Genomic DNA, 25,975 nt, shown 5'->3' with positions numbered 1-25,975 from the left:
GCTCTAATAACCTGGGGGAGGATATAGAGTTTATTTTATTGTGCCAATATGTGGAAAGAACATTACAACTGAATATAATAAAGCTATAAAATAGTCTAAACATCATGAAATAAAAAACAGCTGATCTTCAGAAAATATTATAATGGCCAGAGTATATAAAAAACTATATAATACTAATATGTGTATGATAAAAATGCTCTTAATAAACATACTATAAAACATACCTAGTATAGCACGTAATTTGAGTTGAATGACTTGAATCTTTTTCTACATCACAAGAAATTGATCGGAAAGAAGAAACTAATTGCACACTGTTTCCCAACTCAGCATTATCAACTCCATAGTTAAACTGGTTTGCTTGAGCAAAACCTGGAAAAGTAAAAACACTGAATTATTATTAGAATTCTGTTTTCAAAGATCTCACAATTGTCATTCAGTATTGAATCATCAATAAATAATAAGGAATAGTACTGAAATAAGCAGTTAACCTATTTTATATTTGTCCTTATGATTGTAATCCTTTTTGGAAGCTTAAAAACTCACTTTCAATTCATTTCTTCACAAAAGTAATGCTTGAGCACCTATTATTTGCCAGGCGCAGAACTGAATAGCTTATATTCCAGTGGTAGGGTGTGGAGGCTGGAGAAAATAGACTCTCCCCGTCCTCCCCGTCAGATGCTATGTCTGCTGAGGATGACTACTATGTAAAAAAGGAGGCCCAATGGGATAGAAAGAGTAGATGAGGGGAACAGTATTTTATAAGGGACGGGATCTTTACCTTCAGTTCCTATAAAGGAAAATCTGAGGTGAGGACTTGTAACATATGATTTATTTGAGTAGTGACCCCTTTGGGAGAAAAGAGAATAAGACCTGAGGAAAGAAAACCTGGGCTGTGAGCACAGCTGGAGCACAATCTTGCTGGAAACTCCCAAGGAAAATATGGGCTTCCTCTCGGAATCAAAGAATCAAACATTTCTTCATCAAATCCTGTCCCCATTAGTTGGGGGTTCTCCAGGTGAAATAGCTTCTCCTGCACTTTCAGGCTGCACATATGCCCATATGCCATAGGGGTTCCAATGTCCCATGTCACTGCATAGGTGAAGCCCTGTCTACTGGGACAGTAGACAGATGTGCTATGGGAACAGAAGGCAAGAGCTGCAAGCATAGACTGAGTCACAGTCTATGGGGGACTATCTGCCATGGCTGTGGCTAGAATTAGAGGTGAGAACAAGAGACTGTGAAGCTGAATATAAAAGGCATCTCTTACAGTTGACTCCTCACACCATATGGACATGCTCATGCCCCACATTTTAAATATAATCCAGTATCAAGTCTCCAAGGTGGTAACCAGCCAAAAGCTCTGCTAAAGATTTGATACAAGAGGGTTAGTGGGACAAGATACAACTGGTCCTGAGGCTATAATGAATAGTCACCATACCCCCTCTTTACCACCCATTGTAGATTTCCTTACCCTTAACCAGCACTTAAGCTGATGGAGCAACACCAGCCTTCAACCTGAGGGTCTGAGCCCTTAGCTGCTTTACCCTTGTTAGGTTATGGTTGTTATAATTACCTATTCACAGTCATCTGGACATGGAAGCCAAGAGATAACCCCAGGAATAGCCTGAATTCCAGACATATTCTTCCCTATCTCCATTAGGTAAAACAACCCTACCTCTTCATGATCATCAGAACTGATTATCTCTGGTAGGCTACTAATTATGTTTGATGAATTCAAACTGATCAGTTAGTGATGGTAGTTTCAGTTCAGTGGGAGCCCATATAGGGATCCCTGGCAAAAGCATTCTCTCACTGGAAACTCAGACCCAAATCCAGCAGAATCTAAAACTGCAAGGACAGAAAGCACAGATGCCGTTTCCAGATCACTGGGAGTGATAATGACCGAGAGTAACCGTTCACTTCCAGCTCCATGTGTTCTGTCTATCAGGAAAGAATAGCATGTATCTGCCATGGGATCAAGGCATATGGCATATGATGGAGGCCGGCATCCTATCCTGCAAGATGTTCCCAAGCTGGTATCTTAGGCTTGCCTTTTATAGACCATTCCCTCATTCTACTAGCCCACATGTTTCAGAGTGACACAGGCACTGTGAATGGAGAAGGCAAAAGCTGTATCTGGAGTCAGTATCTGTTCCAGCAATAATGTATCTCTGTTCTTTCAATGAGAGAAGGGGAGTCATGCCGTCAACTTGTCCCTAAGTAAGTGGTGGACTTCTTGAGGGATGGCCCCTATTGAGGGCTCAGTGTTGGTCTCTGCTACTGGCAGGCTAGCTATTCAGCAACTGCAGTGGGTAGCTTAGCCTTGGTGAAAGAAAGTCCATGGTGTTAACCCATGCACAGCCTTCACCCTGTGGCACCTCTGCTCCTGGGCCCGCTGTACAAGCATTGAGGGAGCCAAAGAGAGAAGCTCCTGGACGAGTCATTCAATCAACCTGGTTTTTCTGTTTCCTCTGTGGGGGATCCTCTCTTGTAGGAATTAACTTGAGACATAGATCTGCATGTTTTGTGCTCATACCACCTTCACGTGCCTCTTTCCAGGACTTTCTTGCTTCTCATCTCCGAACCCTATTCCTGGAATATAGGAGGCATGTGACATAAATGGTCAAGGAAACCTTCTGGAAGGAGTAAGCCAGGAGAATACCTATGGCGAGTGCATTTTAGATAGAGGGAACATGCTGTTCACAGGGCCCTGTGGTGGGAGCATGTTTCTGGATCAAGAATTAGCAAGCATGGTTGAAGAAATATGTGTGAGGAGAGTGGTAGGAGATGAGACCAGAAATTGAGGCATTCAGATTATTTTTCTGAGTGAGGAAGCGCTGGAGGCTTCACAACGGAGGCATGGCATGATATGACTTACACTTTCCAAGATTCACTAGCTGCTGTTCTGAGAGTACAGACAAGGGGCAGCAGAGAAGATGCTGTTTCAGTGATTGGCATGGGGTCAAGAGAAGATTGGAGGATAATCAGTGAAGAGAACAAATACTGGTACCTTCTGGGGGAGTTTTATTATCAAGGGAAGCAGAGACATGGGTGGTAGTTAGAAGGGGGTGTGGAGCAAGAGGAAGCCTGATGATTTTGCTCTCGCCTTTTTTCAGGTTGGTGAAATAGCCTTATGTTTGCATGCTAATGGGTGTGTGCGATTCAACAGAACCAGAGAAATGGATGATGTGAAACAGAGGAAAAAAAATTATTTTTCAATTGATGAAGATTATTTTAATCTTACTATGAATACATGAAAATTCAAAACTAGATTTGGAAGTAGTTAAATACCCATTAAGTAATTTTATGCCACATAAAAGTATTTTATATTGCTGGAACAACATTCAATTTCAAAATAAACCCAAGAAATAAAACCTATGGTTAAGATTAATTGGATACTGGGGCGCCTGGGTGGCTCAGGCGTTAAGCGTCTGCCTTCGGCTCAGGTCATGATCCCAGGGTCCTGGGATCGAGCCCCGCATTGGGCTCCTGCTCCACGGGAGGCCTGCTTCTCCCTCTCTCACTCCCCCTGCTTATGTTCCCTCTCTTGCTATGTCTCTCTCTCTGTGTCAAATAAATAAAATCTTTAAAAAAAAAAAAGATTAATTGGATACTGTTCCATTGAGTAAATCCTATAATTAAATATTCTCCTAATAAAAATGTTTAAAAGACAATAATATTCTAATATGCAGAGTAAATCTATGAAGTTGTCAATGTTATAATATTTTCTGGAATAAAGTTAAGTTAGTAAATAAACAATTTTTGCCTTGATCACTTCAAAATCTAAAATTCCTAAATTCTGAGTTGTAAAAGTATGTGTGTTTTTAAATGTTACTTTTCTCTAAATATCGCAAGTGCTTACCATTAAAACACCACTATTGCCAAATTGATGACTAACAATATTTTGAAATTACGAAAACCTTTTCCTTTGCATCCATGTCATTAATGTAAATTTATAAGCTATTTGAATTTCAGAACTTAATTATCTACAGTGCATATTGTTCCACAGTACAATAATAAACTTAAAATTAGTAAGCCAGGAAAGATGTAGCTTTAACTCTAAATTCTATGTATATATATTACTTATGTTAGAAAAAATAAATAAATATTAGGTATTGACTTTCAATTGTCAAGAAGTTTTGCAGTATGTTTCAGAAAAAAATCACTACTACCTTATGTGCTCACATTAAATAACCTTTAATAGTTGAAGTGGCTGAATTGTTGTGTGATTGCTTTTTAATTATTGAACATTTTCAGCATTCTAAAAAGGTCCATTAAAAACATAAATATTGCCTAGTTTAAGGACTTCACTGTGCCAGATGTTCATCAAATGCCAAAGCCCCTAAAACTCTAGCTCTAGTAAAGCTGCTTGTTTGGGATGGTGCTCTTTAAAGGAACCCTAACGTCCTGGATTCGAATCCCACTCTGGCATGTCCTTATTGTATGACTTTGGGCCTTCAAATTTTAGATATGAACTCTCTCATTCTTAGTCCTCTCATCAGAGAAATGACTAGGGGCACCTGGGTGGCTCAGTAGGTTGAGCGTCTGCCTTCAGCTCAGGTCATCCCAGGGTCCTGGGATAGAGTCCTTGCTCAGCAGGGAGTCTGCTTCTCTCTCTGGCACTCCCCCTGCTTGTGCTCTCTCTCACTCTCTCTCTCTCTCAAATAAATAAATAAAATATTTAAAAAAAAAGAAAATGACCATAATCACCTACTTATTGGATTGTTAGGAAGACAAAATGAGGATTATTATATTGCATAACATGGTGCTTGGCTCATATGTTAAGAGCTCGGTTGATATTTGCTCTTATTATCGGTCATAAAAATCCTGAAATTTAAGTTCAGTGTTAACATCCCTTTTGATAAATAACACAGAAATAAATGGGTGGCTAGGACTCGAATCCAGGTTGTAGATGTCAACCTGGCACCTGTGATAATTCGGAGAAAAACAATATTTAAAAACATACATTATAAAGCTATTAGCCATTACCATATGTAACTCCCTCCAGGCCCTATGTTCTTAACTCTTCTCCTATCCTTTTTAGGTAGAAAAAGTAAGCAGAAACTCAACAAAAGGTAGGGATTTTAATAAACACCACTTCTTCCTCTAAGCTCAAACCATAACCAAACAGAACTCATCCAATATAGGCTAAAGTACAAATATAAGCATCAATTTAACACGTGAAAGATATTTGCATTGAATCTGAAGTTTTGATTCTAGGACAGCAGTTACTGCTAAAATGGAATTTTGAAAAGATACAGGAAAACACAGAGAAGCAAGTTACTTGTAAACCTGCTCTTTCCTTTTGCCAACTTCTGCTTATCTTTGGTGTTCATGTTGAGTTTGAAATACACAGAAGGGCTGTTGGCAACTAACTAAAGTATGGAAAGTTTTACTTGTGGGATGGCTCAGGATGTGATACATGTATTTATTTCCCTCTTAGGCACATGTCACAAAATTGGTACGGCAACACATATCTGTTCTTCAGCATTCCTGAGACAAATACAATTGTAAAAAACAAAACCAACAGAAGATGATACTGTTTTTTGCTTAGGAGTTGTTTTAATGTCATATATATATTTAAATGTCACATACATATATTTAGTGTCATATATGTATGTCATATATATTTTTACATCATATTTATGTCATATATATATAGACCTATCTCCCAGAAGTAAAAACATGAGCCAAATCATTAAGATTTGTAAATATTCTCATTACAAATATTGCTTAAAAAAACTATAGAAATATTTCTAATTTTTTAGCTAATTCCAAAGAGTTAAAAAGCAATACAAAGGAATCATCTCTAAAAAGAAGTCCAATAAAAAAGTATAATTCTAAATTAAAAATTGGATATAAAGAAGATACCTCTGGAAGTACTCCAAAGCACAAAGATTACAGGAAGGGTTGGGTGTACCCTGGATACAGAAAAGGTTGAGGCTTCAGATGGAAATTCCTGGCATGTTGATGTATTTTTTCTTTTGCAGAAACACCGGAGACAAGACTTGCCAGGCACACAAACCTGGTTCTTCTGATAGCAGCCTGAGCTGGTATCATGGAAAATGCTGTGTCATTGAAGCCAGCAGTTGCCATGTACCATGCAGGCTGTTTGGATTTCTCTAGTTAAAAAAATGCAGGGGTGAGAGAGTATAAACCTACTCAAAAAGCTGTAACATTAAAAACAATGAGAAAGAAAAGAACAGCGTGATGAAGGACGATTCCTAAAGAATGAAACCAAACCTATAACATAAATACAAAAAAATGATAAAAATAAAACAAAATGATAAAAATAAAGTAGCTCTAATTTATGGAACAGATAATATCTATGGGTACCTTAGATACATCATCCTCTTCAATAGTCACAATAGCCCCAACAGGTAGGAATTAATATCCCTCTTTACTGATGAGGAAGCCGAGGCTTAGGGGAGTCACCTGCCCCAGTCACAGAGTTGGAAGGGCAAGGATGGAACTGAAAACCAGTCAGACTGGACCAAAGTCCCTGTGTTTTCCATAACATTATAAAAAATATATCATTCAACACTTCAGTTAGATAAAAACATATGCAATAGTGAAATATCTAGAAAAAAAAAACCTAAAAGTAAAATGCTACTCCTTCCATCTTATTGATTTTTTTTTAAGTAAAGGGAACTATTAGAAAGACAATTGAGAAATACAGGTATAAAGTTAGAAACACTCCAGAACTAATAATCAAAATGATAACACTCCTCATTAAATCAGTCCTCTTAGATGGAGACACAATCATTTCCATGATCGTGGAAATAAAGTGCTCAAAACACTTTAACTTGGGGATCATAATTGTAAAATTATGGCTTTGGCTCCTGAAGCACAGCCTTTGAAACAAAGTGATGCAGTAGCAAATTTTTGCCTGTAAAAGTGAATATGATATGTTGGAAATGGCCAAAAGTCACGTGGATACACCAAAATACTAACAGATCTTTCCAGAGGGTGGGATCTCAGAGAACTCACTTTCTAAGTCAAACATTTCTAGAACATTTAATTTTTACATCATGACTTTTACAAAAATAAAACATTTTTTATAGTCATATGGGACCACTATTTAAGTAATCATCTGGTAGTTACAATTCCATTTAGAAAATTTTCTTGTGTGATTAATAAATTAGCTCTGCATGCAATTCTAAACATGAAGTGTGGGTCCGAGACAGCGCTGATGTATTATGTGAATGTAGTTCCTCCAAATAAATTTTGTTCAAGTAGCACATTCATGTAGCTTTGGAGGTCTGGTGTGTTTTGTAAATTAATTACATTGCTCTAGACACATTCTGTAAATATCATGGGCCCTGAAAACCTATATAAAATAGTATTTAGACTCAGCCTCTAAAAAAGACATATGCTAACACATTCTTAGTCACCTACAATGTGTGGTTAAGGCAAGAAGAGGGAAGACAAATCAGGCTGGGGATATGCACGTATCTGCCATTCCAATAGGATTTAACTGTTGTATGATTCTCTGTCAAGAACATTCAGAAATTGAGACAGATAGGAACACTAGAAATTCACCACGACACCAGTGACAAAGATATATTGTGACTCAGAAAGTCCATGAAAGAGCAAAGGTTAGAGCTAAATTCATAAAGATGTTCTTCCAAAATGCCTTGAGAATAGAATGCTTTGTTTTGTATTTATAACTAAGGGCCATCTGGGTCTATGTACTTAAACTCCATGGGTCCTGGATCAGAAAGAGTTTAGGTCTCCAGGCAGAAAGAAACAGCTGAGTGGTTGTATTGTTTTGTTTTCTTTTAATCTGGGCCTTTTTCTCAAGGCTTTTAAATCTCTGTTAAAAACCTAATAGCTTTCAAGCACACTATCTTAACAGCAATTCACAATATAAGGAAACTATGGATAAAGACACTTTTAAAATAGTCTTTAACAAATACATTGCCTTTGGGTGTTTAGACAATGACAAAGACATCCAAACTTCAATCCAAAATATATTCTTCACAATTTAGAGGCATAAACCATTTTAAGTGTATCACTGAGAGATTGCATTCAGCAGAAATGTTATTTGGAAGTATTGAAAGACATTTCAATATATCTGACAGAATACTTAAATATCTTGCTCTGTCGATTCTAACTCCGAAAACCTCATTTCTCTTTTGATTTTATAGACTAAATAATAGCTTTTTGTATTTAAATATTTTTCTTTCCTATCCTTCAAAAATTCATAAGCTGAATACTATTATTTAGATTGTGAAGACCTTAGGGCTAAAAGAACCACATATTTCTATTTAATCTTAGGAAGAGTTGCTCATTAAATAAATTCACTGCTTGCCTGCTATGTTTCCTCCCAAGACCAGGCAAGGAGAAAGAGTCATACATAACCCATGCTTTGATGAAGCATTTGATAAGGACTGTGTGGCAGGAGAAGGGATCCAAAGTTTTGTTTTCAATTGCCTTTCTGCTTTCATTAACATTCTATTTCTCCATCATTCCCTCTTTTTAAACATTCTACCTCCAAGGCCCCCCAAATGTTATATTTCATATAAAGATAAATTAAATGTTATTAGACCCATGAAGAACAAAGCAAATTATTGCAAAGTTGGGTTAAAGACATTTCTTTCAGTTCAGTCATTATAATCCAGATCTTGGGAGTTAAATTAAGCAAGTAATTATAATAAGAATTCAGATGGTAGAGACTCTTGGGGATTTTGTTAGCTGTCAAAGGGGTAGAGTTTTACTACTCTGGGCAAATGGAGAAATAACTCTTCTGGATTTTTTTTTAAACCATAAATGTCTAAATGTGAAATAGTCTTTAAGATACCTCAACGTTGACCCCCCCCCCCCCAAAAAGGCAACTGTACCTTCTCCTTTGATAGTCAGCCTTGTCGCTCCATTTATGCTGCCATATTTAGGTATTATTTCTGTGACTTTGGGAATTATTTTAGAGCCATCTGAAAGATATTAAAACACAGTAAAGGTAAAAGCGTCAAGTACTTCAATTCAAGCATCAAATTTGGTACCACATCTTAACCATGTTGTAAGAAAAACATCATGAAGGTTATAGGACTGAAAGTAAATACACCGTATTTTATTTGTGGTTCTACTACTAACCAGTGACTTGACAGGGAAATAAATCATAGCAAAGCACTACCTTAGGTGCCACAAAGGGCAGGAATAATCCATGATCATTTTCATCATTCTTACCTGTCATATTATAAAACATTTATTAAACCCTTAGTTTCATGTATTGCTCAACCAACTGCAGATCTATAACTACAGTTAGCAGCCCACACAGCAGCAGACAATGCTGGAGAAATAAGTCATTCATTATATAAGCACATAAGAAATGCAAAGAATAAATGAAAAGGAAGAGAATAGTCCAGGTACAAAAGCTAATGGTGTGTTTTAAGAAGAAATTGTTTTCTGTGACAGAGTAAGACTTCAGGAAAGATCATTTCTGGGATCTTTTTAGCCTCCTGATGATAGTAAGTTCTTACTCTAATGGTCACTAATTCATTCAACGAACGGTGTATGGATCCTGGGGATATAAAAATGTGTTAACAGTCTCAACTTTCCAAAAGCTTAGCTTAGACTGTATGGAGTGACAAGAGAGCACAGAGGTCATGGGTGACCAAGAAAGGGCATTTCATCCACACTGCTTGGGTCCTACTAGCTTCTTGAAAGAAGGGGTGTCCCTGCTGCATCTTGGAGAGCAAATATGAATAGCTGGATTGGACCAACTATGGGAGAGAGAAAGAGTTCCAGAAAGAGGGAGGAGCCTATGCAAAACACAGGAGTGAGCAAGCTGCTTCTCTGACAACTCAAAGATACACAGTGGCTAAAAGGGTTTGTTTTCTGCTTCAGCTGTACAAATTTGATAATTATTAGATTCAGTAACAATTCTCAAAGTAGGTGGAAAAATTGAAGTGGACACAAAAAGAAGCGCTATAGAAATGACTGTTTGAAATAGATGTATGAGAAAAGATTAAAAAATTATAATCATATAGTTCATTCCTGCCCGCAAAAAGCTTAGCATGGACTTCAAATGTCTCTGTACTACGGGTCTGACTTTGCCAAGAGTTCCAAGGCTGATCCTGCTTCAGGGACATTTATAACTTCGAGCAGCCAAGAGCAGGAAACTCCAGCGAGGACTCTGGATCCTATCTCCAAGACCGTGCTGCTCTCCACCTATCTCAGGTTCATCCTCCCTTATCTCAACGGACAACTCCAATTTCTATCTTATCAGTCTCTTCTAACCCTCTCCTGGGTATTACTTTGAAGGCAGAGGGCAGCTGCCCCTTAAAGGGACTGACACCAGCCACAGACACCATTCCTGTCCTACTGGGGGACACTGTCCTCCCTTCGATGGGGTAAAGGCACCCAAGAAGAGAAGAGAGCGGACTCAGATTGTGTCCCCTACGTCCACCCCCAGCCAAGTTTCAGTGTCTTTTTCAATTGAGTCACTTGTGGGTGGGGGCAGTGAGGTTCCATAATTCAAGCAGTAACTCTTACGACTTAAGAGCAATCCCTCTTCTCTTCTGTCTGTCTGTTAGGCCTGCCTTGCAGGTCCCGGGTCCCAGAGAGGTCCCCAGGATCGCCATGCAGCCGCACCCGCAGCCTTGGCGCAGGGCTGGTGCCAGGCAGTCAGTCCCGCCTCTCCCGCGGCCCCGGGAGCAGGGGTTGCGTCTGCACAGCCTTCTGCTCGCCTCCCTGGCGCCCCGGATAAGTTACCTGCGCGGGGGTCTGCGGCGCACAGGAGCAGCCCCCAGAGGCCCCAGGTTCCCAAGAGCCACAGGTGTCCCATCGCCGCGTCAGTCGCGCAGAGTGTGCGCGCGCCGCTCGCTCGCAGCCTCCGCCAGTGCCGGGCTCTGCTCGCCGACCGCGACTGGCACGCGCGCCTGACTCTCCCAACGCGCGCGGGCGAACTCCGCCACCCGACGCCCGCCCCGCCCCGGGCGGTCCCGCTGCACCTCTGGGATTTGCACGCAGATACACTCCCCAGCGCTGGAGAACCGAACCGGCCCCGACCGGTCTGTGGTCATCAGATGGTCATGAGACCTCCACGCTCAAACCTGGGTCCTGACGTCTCAAGGCTGTCCCCATAAGTGTAATGACTCCACTCCTTTTGGTAAGAGGGATCAGTGGGCAAGTTTTCCGTGAATCCCGTCCCCTCCCTTTTTTTTAAAATTCTAGGCCTACATACTTTCATTTGTCTGCATGCTTTGGTTATTAACTGTCCCCAGGTGGACCTGCAAGTCCATCCAATACACAAACCCCAAACATTTTCCCCCTTCACATTCATATAAATTAGGGCTGTTCCTTTAATTGACAATCATACTTATAGGTATTGATTTCTCTGCCTGTCCCAAACACCACGCCCAATGCTTTAGAGACTTCAACTTCCAATAATCCCCAAAGGACTGTTACTATTACTACTAATTACGATTACTATTATTATCCCGGTTGTTCCAAGCTGTAGCCTGAGGCACGGAACGTTTGAGTAACTTACCCACGGCCATATAACTAAGTGCAGAGTGAGGACTCAAGCAGTGACTCCAGAGACAGTGCTCTTACCCGCTCCATTGTCCCCAATTTAGCATACTTCTAGTGAGGGTTTGCAATGCTTAGGACATCCTTATACTAAAAATTATTCGCTATTTAAAATTCACATTTAACTCAGCATCTTGTATTTACTAAATCGGACTACTCTAGTTGGGAGGGAAGAGAGTATAAATAGAAGAGAGAACTCTACAATAATAAAATTAGGTCCTTGCTCTTCTAGAGTTGATATCTATTTCATTGGAGGTTAATTTTTATTGTTGTTAGATTTGGTTAATTTCATTCATCTCATAATTTTCTGCAGATTGACTGCCCATGTCACCACCCTACCGAAAATAGTGCCTGCAAAGTACCACTGAACTTCTTACTCTTGGAACTCTGCAGCATGTGACACTGTTAACATCCTTCTTGAAATTCCATTCCTCTGAAGAGGCTTGGGTTTCTTCCTACCTCTCCAATCACTTCTATTTCATATTTTTCTCTTACATCTTCTTCCTGAAAATTGGTATTCCTGCAGGTTCTACTCACCCTTCTCTCCTCTATCTAGAAGTAGGTCAATTAGCAGAAAATCAGGTAGTTGAATGCCAATTTGCTGATTAACTATTTGCCAAATTTACTAAATTTAAAGACTGCAATGTTGTATTGCAATAATTAGCAACTTTATCAAGAATTATTTAGCAGCATTAACAAAAATATCCACTTCAAGTTATTAGCTGTGAAATGTGTAGAAGTATATATTTCAGTATCAAAAACCAAAATAAAATGTAATGTGGGAATAAAAATTGGAATTATTTGGTTAATTTTTATTTCTTTCTGATGCTTTCAAATTAGGATTAAATTAAGTTGCCCTAAATTAAATTTTGGATGATTTCATTAAAAAGTAATTTAAGGGCAATTTAATTCAAAATTCTGATTTTTTCAGATGCTTTTGAATTTATAAATTAAAACAGTATGAAGAATAGGTGAGATAATACTAAAATATTTTAAATGTTTTTAGTATTGGGGCGCCTGGGTGGCTCAGTCGTTAAGCGTCTGCCTTCGGCTCAGGTTATGATCCCAGGGTCCTGGGATCGAGCCCCACATCGGTCTCCCTGCTCTGCGGGAGGCCTGCTTCTCCCTCTCCCACTCCCCCTGCTTGTGTTCCCTCTCTCGCTGTGTCTCTCTGTCAAATAAATAAAATCTTTAAAAAAAAATGTTTTTAGTATTAAAAAGGTAGGAAATGTCATTCAAAGGTACTATGAAATAAATCAGAAGTAGGTGAAAAACTCTGTCCCATTTCATATACTGGAGTGGTTTCTAATCAGGAACCATTGAAATAGGCAGACTTTGCTGTCGAAGGAATCCATGTTATTTATAACAAAGAGGAAAACTGTTCTACATTTTGGATATATTAATAAGTGATTAGGAACCTTTTTATGTTGATTACTGTTTTGCCAAACCTTTAATATTTTTAAGATTCTTTTACCAAATCCTCAGAGTATATCAACCAGAAAATGTCATACAATATTTAGTATATAATATGGTTATTCCCACTCTGTCCTATTTCATCTTTCTATTTAATTCATACTAATGACATGGTCCCTTCCAGATTATAGTAGTCCCTTTCAGATATCTTTACTTACTTTATAGCTAGTCTTCTTATAACCAGTTAACTATATATGTAACTTATATATGTTTCATATAATATTCATATATAACTAGTTAAATCTATATGTATGAATAAATGTATATATGTAAGTATGAAACAAGTATATATATATAAAATATACACATATCCATATATAATTCATAATCCAATTGTGATAGTCAGTATTAAAAATGTGTGTATAATTTTTCCATATATTTCACCAACTCGTTCAAGCTGTTATGTTAAATTACATTCATTTAATTTGACAAATTTGTCAAATTGATCATTCAGCAAATTGATCATTTGGCTAATTGGCTTTAGAAAAGTTGATATTTCAGCAAAAAGCCTGCTTTCCTGTCATATAATGCCTAAATTTCTTAAAAAACCAAGCACTATAATTTGCATATATAGATTTTTACTCAACTCTTGAATGAATGAGCATCTTTAACATTTCTCCCTTTAAAAGTGCTTATTTATATGATAAGTCAATGTCTAGCAAAAGATCCCACCAGTGGTATTTTTTACCTTAAATTATTAACATAAGTGGATGGGATAATGTGACAATAAATAATTATAACTAGATAGAAATTTGTATAACCAAAAAGTCAACTTGGAACCAGAAAAAGTGATTATGTAGTTTATATAACTAATGATTTAAATTATATTAGTCTTTAGAATATTTAAACCTTTATAATACAGATTCATCATGGACCATGGACATGAAAAGGCAACTCCTGATCACTAAACTCCATGCTTTTGTAAGTTAAAAAAAAAAAAAAAAGTCCAGCTTTAACAAAACCCAGCTATTAGGGCCAGCATCATGGGCACATGACATGTGTGGTCTCATAGACCCCATGCTTTGTTTAATGCTCTGCTGGCACCATTGTGAAATCCTTAATAATTTTTGAATGAGGGAATCCCCATTTTTATTTTGCCTGGTACTGCTTGCCTTGATGATGAAAAAAAAGAGATTATAGATTTGTCAATCCTTTGATTTAAAAGCAATTAGAAGGGCACCTGGGTGGCTCATTTGGTTAAGCATCTGCCTTTGGCTCAGTTCGTGATCCCAGAGTCCTGGGATCTAGCCCCATGTCAGGCTCCCTGCTTGGTGGGGAGTCTGCCTCTGCCCACCCCCTGGTGGGCACATATTCTCCTTCTCTCCCTCTCTCTCAAATAAAAAAATAAAATCTTAAAAAAGGAATCGATTTATTAAAAAAAAAATAAATAAAAGCAATTAGAAAGTGATAAAGAGTAAGAACTCTCGCAGAGCTAGAAGGCATAAAGGGTTCACTTGTGAATTCACTTAACTTGGAAAATGAGCTGTGCATGGGAGACTGATTTTGAATCTAGACCTAATTGTGAGAGATGATGAACAAATTGAGGTACCTGTAGGAATAGGTTTGTTCTCTTAGTATGCCTTCAACAAGTATTCAATATGGTAGGCAGTAGAAATTGGGCAGTAATTTTTTTTAATCTGTTTCCTCACAGAACATACATTCTTACTGGAGATACTCAAAAAACAAGATAGGTGAATGAAATATATAGTATGTTAGAAAGTGATACATGCTGGAGAGAAACAAATAAGCAAGGAAGAATATCATATATGTGTGGGGGTGGGGGGGTGGGGCTGAGTGTGACGCAGTTTTAAATAGGAAGACCAGGAAGTTGTCACAGAGAAGGTGAATTTTGAGTAAAGATCTAAAGGTCTAAAGAGAATTACTTAGCCATGTGGACATCTGGGCGAAGAGCATTCCAGGCATTTTAGAACAAATGTCAATGCCATGAGGAGGGAGTGTATTTGATGTGTAAGGAGCAGGGAAGCCAGAGTGGTATAAGACACAAAGTCAGAGAAGTAATGGGAGGAGGGGCCGATCATGCAGGATCATGAATTTGACTCTGAGTGAGATGGGAATCCACTGTAGAATATTAAGCTAAAATTTATGTTTTCAAAGAAACACCCAGATGCTATTTTGTTGCACTAGGGCAAGAGCAGATGCAGGGAGATCAATTCAGAGATAAATGCAAATAATCCAGCAAGAATAATGGCATCTTGGACCTGGATGGTAACAGTGTTGATAGTGCAAAGAGGTCAGGTTGTGTGTATATTTAAGAACTAAGTTGATAGGATTTGCTGACAAGGAGTATATAGGGTAAGAGGAAAAAGGAGTGGGTAAAATATAACTGCAAGAGTTTGGTCCTCAACATCTAGAAATGTGGAGGCCATTAAGTGCTGGTGAAGAGTCTTGGAAAGAGTAGATTTGGAAGAGTGCATCAAGAGTGCATTCTTGGTAAGGGATTAAATTGGGGACAAGAATGGACACAAGACTGATTAGGATGCTATTGTGGCGGTCTCGACCAGAGGTGATGAGGATGGAATTAGAAAGGAAGTATTGGAATAGTTAAGAAATGGGCAGATGCCTGGATATAGGTTAGTGGTGGGGTAAGGGAAATCTAGGATATCTTAGGTTTGGGATGTTAATGCCTAGGTGGATGGTGCATCATTTACTATGATATGCAAAGCCTGGAGGAGGTACAGTTTAAGGTAGGTGATCCAGATGCCTGATTTGTCCAACTTGAGTCTGAGGTGCTGATTAATAGGGTTGCTTACAGGCTAAGAGCACGAGCTTTGGAGGCAGACTTCCAGGGCTCCATGCTTCACTCTGCCACTTAGTAACGGGGAAACCTTGGACCAACTACTCAACATCTTTGTGCCTCAGGTTTCCTTTTACATAAAATGAGAATAGAACATTAACTGATAGTGTTGTTTTTGGGAAGTAAATGACTTAGTAAATGTAAAATGCTTATAATAGTGCCTAGCATACAGTAAGGGCTCACTAAACGCTATCTATTCTTAGAGACCGAGTGTAAACGTCAAGTTAAGTAAACAAAATGTGGAATTATTCAGCATCATATAGATGGAATTGAAGCCATAAGAGCAGCTAAGATCTCAGGAGGGCAGATGGTTATGAACTTGGATGGGGAAAAAATTATAGCTTCATTTTGCATTCCCTTCAATTACTAATATAGACGACAAACCACAGTAGTGTTGTTGGATCCATGATATCAATGGAAATCATAGATATTTTCATATAATATTGTAATTGCTGGAGAGATCTTGAAACATCATTTATGCTCATCACTACTTAAAGGAATTATCAGACCCACAACAACATAACTATACTCTTCCTGCCTCAGATGCTAGTGCATTAGTTGTGTACTAAATGTGATGAGACACAAAGGCTACAGTATAGTCATTTTTTTTTAAGATTTTATTTATTTATTTGACAGAGAGAGACACAGCAAGAGAGGGAACACAAGCAGGGGGAGTGGGAGAGGGAGAAGCAGGCTTCCCGCTGAGCAGGGAGCCCGATGTGGGGCTCGATCCCAGGACCCTGGGATCATGACCTGAGCTGGAGGCAGACGCTTAATGACTGAGCCACCCAGGTGCCCCAATATTGTCATTTTTTAATAGACTATTTTTCAGAGCAGTTTTAGGTTCACAAAGTAGAGCAGAAGGTACAAAGACTTCCCATATACCCCCTGCCATCACTGTCATGGGGTGCCTGGGTGGTTCAGTCAGTTAAGCATCTGACTTCAGCTCAGATTATGATCTCGGGGTCCTGGGATTGAGTCCTGTGTCAGGCTCCCCACTCAGCAAGGAGTCTGCCTCTCCCTCTCCCTCTGCTTCTCCTCCTGCTCATGTTCTCTCTGTCTCTCAAATAAATAAATAAAATTGTAAAAAAAAAAAATACACACACACACACAATGTACACACAATGGAATATTACTCAGCCATCAAAAAGAATGAAATCTTGCCATTTGCAATGACGTGGATGGAACTAGAGGGTATTATGCCAAGTGAAATTAGTCAGAGAAAGACAAATACCGTATGATTTCACTCATATGTGGAATTTAAGAAACAAAACAGATGAACATAGGGGAAGGGAAGGAAAAATAAGATAAAAACAAAGAGGGAGGCAAACCATAAGAGACTCTTAACTCTAGGAAAAAGATTGAGGGTTGCTGGAGAGGAGGTGGTTGGGTGGGGGATGGGGTAATTGGGTGATGGGCATTAAGGAGAACACTTGATGTGATGAGCACTGGGTGTTATATGCAACTGATGAATCACTAAATTCTACCCCTGAAAGTAATAATACACTATATGTTAACTAAATTGAATTTAAATAAAAAAATTTTTTTTAAAAAAGACTAGTTTTGCTGCCCTAAAAATCCTCTGTGCTCCTCCTATTCATCCCTCCTTCCCCATAATCCCTGGCAACCCTGATCTTCTTACTGTCTCCATACTTTTGCCTTTTCCAGAATATCACATATTTGAAATCATACGGTATGTAGTTTTTCCGGATTGGTTTCTTTCACTTAGTAATATGCATTTAAGTTTAGCTTAGTAGTATCCCTTTAGGTTCTAGTGAGCTAAATAGCTCATTTCTTTCTAGTGCTGAATAATATTCCATTGTCTGGATGTACCACAGGTTATTTATCCATCCACCTACTGAAGAACATCTTGGTTCCTTCTAAGTTTTGGCAATTGTGAATAAAGTTGCTATTAACAGTCATGTGCATTTTTTATGTGAATATAATTTTCAGCTCATTTGAGTAAATACCAAGGAGGATAATTGCTGGATTACATGGTTTACCGTATGTTTAGTTTTATAAGAAACCAGCAAACGGTCTTCCAAAGTAGCTGTACCATTTTGCATTCCTACCAGGAATGAATGAGGAGGAGTCCTCTTGCTCCACATCTCCCCCAGCATTTTACGTTTTCTGGATTTTGGCCATTCTAATAGGTGTATCATGGCATCTCATTTATTTGCATAGCCCTGATGAAATAATGATGTGTAGCAACTTTTCATATGCTTATTTGCCATCTGTATATCTTCTTTGGTGGGGTCTTTGGCCCATGTTTTAATTTAATTTAATTTGTTTGTTTTCTTATTGTTGAGTTTAAGAAATTCTTTGTATAAATTTTTGCATAACAGTCTTTAGATATGCCTTTTGCAAATATTTTCTCCCAGTCTGTAGCTTGTCTTTTCAATTACTTGACAGTGTCTTTTGCAGAGCAGAAATTTTAAATTTGAATGAAGTCATATTCATCAATTAGTTCTTTCATGGATCGTGCCACCACAGTGTTATTTGTAAAAATTCTTACAAATAGCACTTTTTTCATGCAAGAAAATCTCAAGATGAAAAGCTAGGATACTTCCAAAATGGAATTTCCATTTAACAAAATTATTTTTTTCTCCTATAAAATGGGAGAGACTCTAATTCAGCCATATTCACTGAAAATGTTCAAGTTGGTTTCTGAACTGGAACAGATGAAATTGTTGCAGCAGGTGATGGAGAGGATGTGACCACCAGTTGACCCACTCCCCTAACCTTGGAATGCACACTCTGCCCACCGTTTCTGTGTCCCTGAAACAATGTGAACAGTGGGAACAGGGACACCGCCTCAAAAGAACGAGGCATTGTTGAGACCGTCTGCGCTGTATACATGACTGAACCCAGTTAAGATCTCCATATAAACTTTTAAGATTCCAGCAGGTAGTACAGAAATCTACTTGTTCTGCTGCTGCCCAAGACAAGCCTCATGTGTAAGTTCCTTTGCTTATTAAAACTTCCGCCTACTAATCTGGAGTGGTCTGCCTCTTCCTTCCGTCTCTCCTTGCCCTCCATGTAGAGAGGCTAATTTCAGATTTTACCTGGAAGCTCCCAAGGTTGCAAACCAACAGAAATCTAGGAGAGGTTCTCAAGTCAAATGTTTTCATTCAGGGTAGAATTATAAAAATATTGAAAAATTTTGAAACAAGCAATGGAGGAACTTGCCCGCCTTACTGTTCCCCTGGAGTATGTGGCTGGAAGAATTCTTATTCTGTGAGTCTCTGTTGGAACTGACCAAGATCGTTGAGAGGCTTAAAGATGTGAAAAGTTGTTTTATTGTTCTGTTTTCTTATAAGGATTATTTCTCCAAACAAAACTTCAATTGGAAAAAAAGCACTACAGTCCTCCCATGATTGCAGTAATACTTGGTAATGTAATATACCCAGTATTCTTACCTTCATGGGAAAAGAAGCACCTCATAATGTCATCACTTTCTGTTTTTCAACACAGACAGGCGCTAGGAATTAAGACTATTCTTACAATCCTGAGAGAAGCTTTACCAACAAGCATAAAAGTTATCAACATTATCCTCTGATAATTACTCTGAATAATTGAATTTATAAATTTGTCAAAAACAGGATCAGAATATGAAGTACAGCTTCACCAAATAGTCCATTGAATTTCCCAGAGAACAAGACTTAAATGCATGTCTGAATTAAGGACAGTTGGCTTTAACTTCTCTAAAAGAAAAGAAACTCCACGTTTGGAACACTTTGAAAAAAAAATGATTTATCTATGAATTGGCTCACCTGGTAGTTATTTTTAACCATATGAGTAGATAAAGCTTTCATTTCAAGTCCATTGTGGTTTCTACTTTAAAATATATATATAGTTTCTAGGATTAGCAACTAGTCAGGAATGCCAAACTTTGAAATGCTGCAGTAGGTGCTTCATCCTCAGATGACTGTCGATTTCTTCAAAAAGGGAAATCTATGGACAATTGGAAACTATTGAGGATTCTTTCAGAAGTTACTTTTATCTTGATAGTATTAAAGCTGAACCACAGATCCACAGTCCTTTTCTTTCTGATATAAACTCTATTGAAGGTATTGTCCTAGACCATGTTCTTTGATCTTAGGACCAAATCTTATTATAGTTGAAATTTAACTCAAAAAACCTTTGAGAATCTTGGTGTTCTTTGAAACAAGCTTTCCTGGCCTTGCAACGTGAGCTAAAGGAGCTTTAATTCCATTTGCAAAAAAATATGTATCTTAACTAATCAATATTTTCAGTACTTATAACCATTAAAGCAAAAATTTGAAATTGATGGAATGTCCAACATAATATATGTATTATGCATACATAATATATATATGTTGTCTGGTTGAACACCACCTCACATTTAATGTTCTTATACACGTTAAGATATAACTTAAGTAGCTTTTAAATTGATATTTTGAAAATAAGACATGATTTTAAGCTTACCTATATTTGAAATGCATTGCCTTATTTTTGTGTTAATAAAGATGAATATCATGCATTTATTTGGAAATATATTTATATTTTAATATAGTTTCCTGTGTAACTCTAAGAATTTTATTTTGTGCACTTAAATATATTATTATTAGACAGAACTGATAGGCTTCACTTGAGTGCCAAATAACACAAAACAGTCGAGAACCCCTGAGACAGAGAAGAACTTAGGTCACATGATTGGGGTTTGAGAAATCCAAAGTCTAGAAGAAGAGAAGTTAGCAGACTCAGAGACAACAGCCGTGAGTTAAGAGAAAAGTAGGATAGTTTTGCAACATGAAAATCAAAAGAATGTGTCTGAGGAAGGAGTGGTCATTTGTTATCAATGCTGCCGAGAGGTTATTAAGGTAGTGCTTTCTCTTGACCTTGACATGAATATCTTCAGTGGAATGACAATTTCCATAACCCCAAATTGAGTGAGTGAGTGGGAGAGAAGAAGTGGAGACAGTACCTATAGACAACTCAGTTAAGCAGCTTTCCTTGTTTTGAATGGGAACAAAGAAATGGGGCTCTTCCTTGAGGGAGATCTGTGACCAAGACATGGTTTTTTATAAAAGATGCAAGATACCAGGCCACATTACGCTGTTAGGGCTGATGCAATACAGGGAGAAACTTCTGATGGAAAAGTCTAGAGAGGAATAACCTCAGGAGAGAAATTACTGAGAAAGAGAGAGTGTTGGGATTCAGAGCAATAGTGGAAGAAAGTCTGGAAGTCTGGGTCCAGATTCAGGAAGGCTGTTAGGTTTGGTCATGGGCTGATGCTGGGTTCTTGTCTGATTGTTGCTGTTCCCTGGTAAAGCATGAAGCAGTGTTGTTAGCTGGGAGAGGAATGTGAAACAGGCATTTTGGGGAGTGGGAAGTGTATACTAGGGAAGTGTAGTGGAGTTCCAGGGCAGTGAAAAATATTCATTTGAGATTTGTGACCATTACTTCCTTTAAAATTTTTATTTTGAAAAATTTCAAGCCTGTTTGTGATAAGTATACCCTTCCTTCCCTTAGATTCACATTTTCTGTCATTCTCTCTCTCCATATCAAGTACAAACACCTTTGCTGCTCTTATTGAACCATTTGAAAGTTAGTTCCAATGGAACACTTCATCCCTAAACACTTCAACATGAACAAAGTCATTCTTCATGAATACAAATGTAACACTCAGCAAATTTAAAACACTGATACTACAGCCAATATTTAAAATTTTCTGAGTGCCCTGATAATATTCTTTATAATTTTATTTATCAAGACTGACATATTCCTTTAAAGACAAATGTCTCTGTTCTCTTTTTAACATAAAACAGTTCTTGACGTTTTTTCCCTTTTCAATTTTTTTGGTCTTTCATTCTTTTATGACATTAACATTTTTGATAAGCCCAGGTTAACTGTCTTTCAGAATGTTGTACTTGTTATTTTAGAATGGGACTTACCAGAAGGTTGTGTAATTTTCTTCAACAAAGTTCAGGTGATCAGATGCATGCAGGGAGTAAGCTATCGGGGTAGTTAGATTTAAGCAGGACTGTGTGTGATTGGGAACAAAAGGATGAGGGAAGTGAAGGGTAATTGTAAGGGAGTTCGAATGATAACTCCTCTAAGTGGGTAAGAGGGAACGAGAGCATGAATGGAGTGAAGGTAATGATAAAGGGGTGGTTAGATGACTGGAGATCTCTACAAAGTCTCTGTAACACGAAAGAATTGGGTCAGGAACATAGGAAAGGCAGCTGATCAGTGAATACATCTGTGCTTTTTCACTATACAGGTCTGCTGAAAGCCTGTGTTTACACCTGAGATAAGATGCAGGGGATAGACGCTATACACAAAACTGTTTTATGAGCACCATTGCTAGAAGAACAGCATATATTATATACATAAGGACTTGTAAAGTCCTTTACCATAACTTAGAATTTATGTTACGCCTCCTAAGAAGAGCACTCGTGATTCTCATACTTTATTATATTCTCAGCATCCCTAGCAGAAAGGAATCGTGTTGTTGATAGGCAACTGTCAGGTAGAACTTGTAAGTGACTAATGAAATCATTAAGTCCATCGACAATAGCTCCAAGAAGAGAACCAGAGTGCGCACTCACATGTATTAGCTGAACTGAATGCTCCTCAGATTACACAATGTCTATCACTACCCAGATCGCCTGCACACCTGCCAGGCTGGGGTTTAATGGACGTCTCTATTTCAATTACTCTGCATTATGCCTCTTATTTTGTCAAAGGCCAATATTGATATAAGTAGCTGCCTAGAAAGGATAAATTCTCAAAGATGTGCCCTCAACAAATAATTTTAGATTAAGGAGGTATGCAGTAACTGAAAGCCATTTATTAGCACTCAATTCTGGTGATCCCAGGCACAAAGCCAAAGCATTTATGGATGTGGTGAGTACTGGCACCAGGTCCTGGACTTAAAATTATTTTATGAAAAACACTGCACCGAGTGCAGAATCTGTCTGCCTTCATTAACTGACATTCTTTACCATTGTTATCATAAGCCAACATTCAATGAACGTCTACAGGGTTTTGGCACTATATAATATTCTATTTACACTTTCTTTTTTTAAACACTGACATAAGTATGAGAAAGGGAAATATGAGTATTATTCCCTTCTAAAAGGACTATAAAAGAGGAGCACGATGACAGGGAAATAACACTGGACATTTTCTTTCACTTTTATTAAAAATTTACTGTGCTTCTTTTTTTTGATGAAATGGCTGAAATAGAACTATTTCAGTCATGGCATATGCTATTTTAATCAAATTTCTGCCTGAAATACTGAATTGGCATCAGAAAATGATAGTGGTAAAATAACACATCTCACAGTAGCTTCATCTTAATTTATACCAGAAGCACATTCTGAGGTCCTCGCATTAAGTTTTAATGCGAGGACCAATGCAGGCTTAATTCCAATGCAAACCATTGGAATTAAGCCTGTCCAAATAACACACTTAATTAGAGAGCGCCCCAGGTAGAACCAAAATACGGGCTTCAAGTGCCCTCTGGTGGCTGACAAACAGAACAACCAAATACAATTTGGAGTCTGGAATAAACAGGCACATGCCAAATTTCATTCTCTGTTGCGTTTATTTATTCATTTCTTTAAAAAAACTTATCAAGAATTTATTCTGTTAGGCACTTAGGATCCAAAGATAAATGGTATACAGTCTATGTAATAGAGGAGTTAATAGTAGAATGAGGGTAAAACTGACTACAGATAATTTCAATCCTCCCTGAGTGCTGTTACAGAGAGATTTATTCTATTCCAACCAAGATATGTTGGTTACCTTCATTCTTGTAGGTATTATCATGGTAATTAATATTATATAGAAATTCCTGAAAAATAAAAGCAGCTATTTTCCACACAGGGTGTAATTCATCTATCTTTATAAATCTAGAAAACACATAGTAAATAATGACATATTTCTAGAGTTTTTCCTAGGAGTAACTCTAATCCATATTGCTTTTATGATTACCTTATTAATAGTATTAGCAGTTTTGTAATTATTTTCATTCTTGCCAGATAATATTATCAGACCTATTATGCAGCAGAGTCAGTCTTACCTGATAATTCAGTGTCATAGATGGAACTGGAACTCAAATTGCCTGACTGCACCTGTTAGCTTTCTTGGTGGATTCATCCAGTGACTTTTGTGTGGTTTCTAATGGTAATATGAAGGGTCTTATGAAGTCACTGAGCAATATGACACAGCCATTTACAAGAAGGGTTAAAACACAAACCACAGGGGCGCCTGGGTGGCTCGGTTGGTTGAGTGACTGCCTTCGGCTCAGGTCATGATCCTGGAGTCCCTGGATCGAGTCCTGCATCGGGCTCCCTGCTCAGCGGGGGGTCTGCTTCTCCCTCTGACCCTCCCCCCCTCATGTACTTGCTCTCTCTCATTCTCTCTCTCTCAAATGAATAAATAAAATCTAAAAAAAAAAACAAAAAAAAAACACACACACACCACACACACACAGACACACACACACACACTGGATCATTTCCAACATCAGCTACTGAGCAACTGTCATAATTCTCTTGAGTTTTATCAAGTTATGAAAAGTCCCATATCCAATTACCAATCCCCAGCATCACCCAGGCCCTGGCTTGGCACTGCTCAACCAAATGATACACTCTTAATGCCAAAGCAAAGTGATTACATAAATAATTTAGTTAGGTCTTCTTTAATCCTATACAAGAGAAGCTTATAGTAATCTTAATTAGTATTGTACTCACCCAGTGCAGTTGTGTAACAGTATTCTCCTTTTCAATTCCTGACATTGAGCATGGAATGGTGCAAGGTCTTTAAAGAAGGTATTCCTAGTTTACATAAATCAATGATGGGAGTCAGAAGTTGGTTTATTTGAAAAATATCAATGGTTCTAGATGCAAACAAGACATTCCTAAGAAGTCAAAAAAACCTAGAGGTAGTGGGCGCAGAGGTGGGCAGTTTTTGGCACTATCACTTTAAAATTATGTTCTTTCGTACTTTCAATTGCTATGTTCAATTCAACTTTCTTTTGTTCCATTTCAAAGTATTTTGTTTTCATTTTCTCGTTTTCCTTTTAAGCTACTAAAATATCTTCATGAGCAATTTTGGTTTGCACATACAAATAAGATCTATTGTTCTTAACATTTCTGATGTACCATTTAAGACTGTTTTCTTTTTGATTATGGGCAACAGAACAATGAATGTAACTATCATTGCTTTATAAGAGATGAAACAAACTCTTGTGTAGGTTTTGTGATTTTGCGTGTGTGTGTGAGAGAGAGAGGTCACTTTACATAATTAAGTCCAGTTAGTTCAAAGACTACATTTAAAATATAAATTCATCAGAAATATAAAATTCTATCCCTGGAACAGTAAACCAAAAATTAACACGAAGTCTTTTCTCAACGATACCCAATTGTATTGTTACCTTATTTTGAGCTCGCATAGTGTTCATTCCCTTGTCCATCCATCTACAAATACATATCACGCAAAGTCAAAAAGTCGTTTCCTTTCCTCCAGATGTATGCGACGTTCAAGAACCAGTGTTGAAATTATGCACAGGTGCTTCTTATAGAAAAAAAGTGGTTGAGAATCTAAACCAGACAAAGGAATGTTAGAATGTTTTTGCAACAACTCAAACTGAATTGTGAAGGTCAAGTAGGAATGAGAGAAGTAAAAGGGCTTTCTAGGTTGATGAAGTTTTGTATTTAGGGATGAATTAACTTGATACTTTTGAAGACTCTTTAGAGTAACTAGAAGTAAATGTCAGACCTGGTTGCTATGGTCAAGCTTGAATTTTACGTTGTAAACTAAGAACCACTGAGAAATTTCAGGTAGACTAAAATGACAAGGTTTGACTTTTAGTTAAGGTCACTTAGGTAATAGTGTGTAAGAGTCATTGGAGGAAGCATGAAACAACAGCAGGAAACATTAGGAGCCCGCTGCAGAAGTGGACAGTCGACAACCTTGCTACAAACTGGTCCTCCATTAGCTGCACAAGCATTGACTGGGAGCTTGTCAGAAATAGAGAATGTTGGGCCTTATCTCTTACCTTCTTAATCAGTATTTTAACAAGCTCTGGTAATCTGTAGGTCTGGGAGGTACCACTCACAGAGATAAGGAACACAGTAGGGGCAGTTACTGGAGGAAAAGAAGTCACTATCTTAGGTGTGG

At 38.0% G+C, this 25,975-nt stretch overlaps 1 protein-coding gene across 1 annotated transcript in view; it reads right to left on the bottom strand.

Annotated features, from left to right (window-relative positions):
• The window catches only part of PKHD1L1 (PKHD1 like 1), a 139,158-nt gene extending 128,290 nt beyond the window's left edge, over positions 1 to 10,868 (bottom strand). The window contains exons 1-3 of the mRNA XM_081817137.1: positions 10,714 to 10,868; positions 8,844 to 8,933; positions 225 to 369 (exon numbers count right to left, since the gene is read on the bottom strand). Coding sequence (XP_081673263.1) covers positions 225 to 369; positions 8,844 to 8,933; positions 10,714 to 10,786 — 308 coding nt within the window. The 5' untranslated portion in view covers positions 10,787 to 10,868. The remainder of the gene's footprint in view (positions 1 to 224; positions 370 to 8,843; positions 8,934 to 10,713) is intronic.
• Between the last annotated feature and the right edge of the window lie 15,107 nt (positions 10,869 to 25,975).

Source organism: Leptonychotes weddellii, chromosome 4 (assembly GCF_054177405.1).
Source record: "Leptonychotes weddellii isolate Sample4059 chromosome 4, ASM5417740v2, whole genome shotgun sequence".
Classification (NCBI taxonomy): Eukaryota; Metazoa; Chordata; class Mammalia; order Carnivora; family Phocidae; genus Leptonychotes; species Leptonychotes weddellii.
The sequence above is the reverse complement of the archived record's forward strand: the minus strand, read 5'-3'. Positions and strand labels throughout refer to the sequence as shown.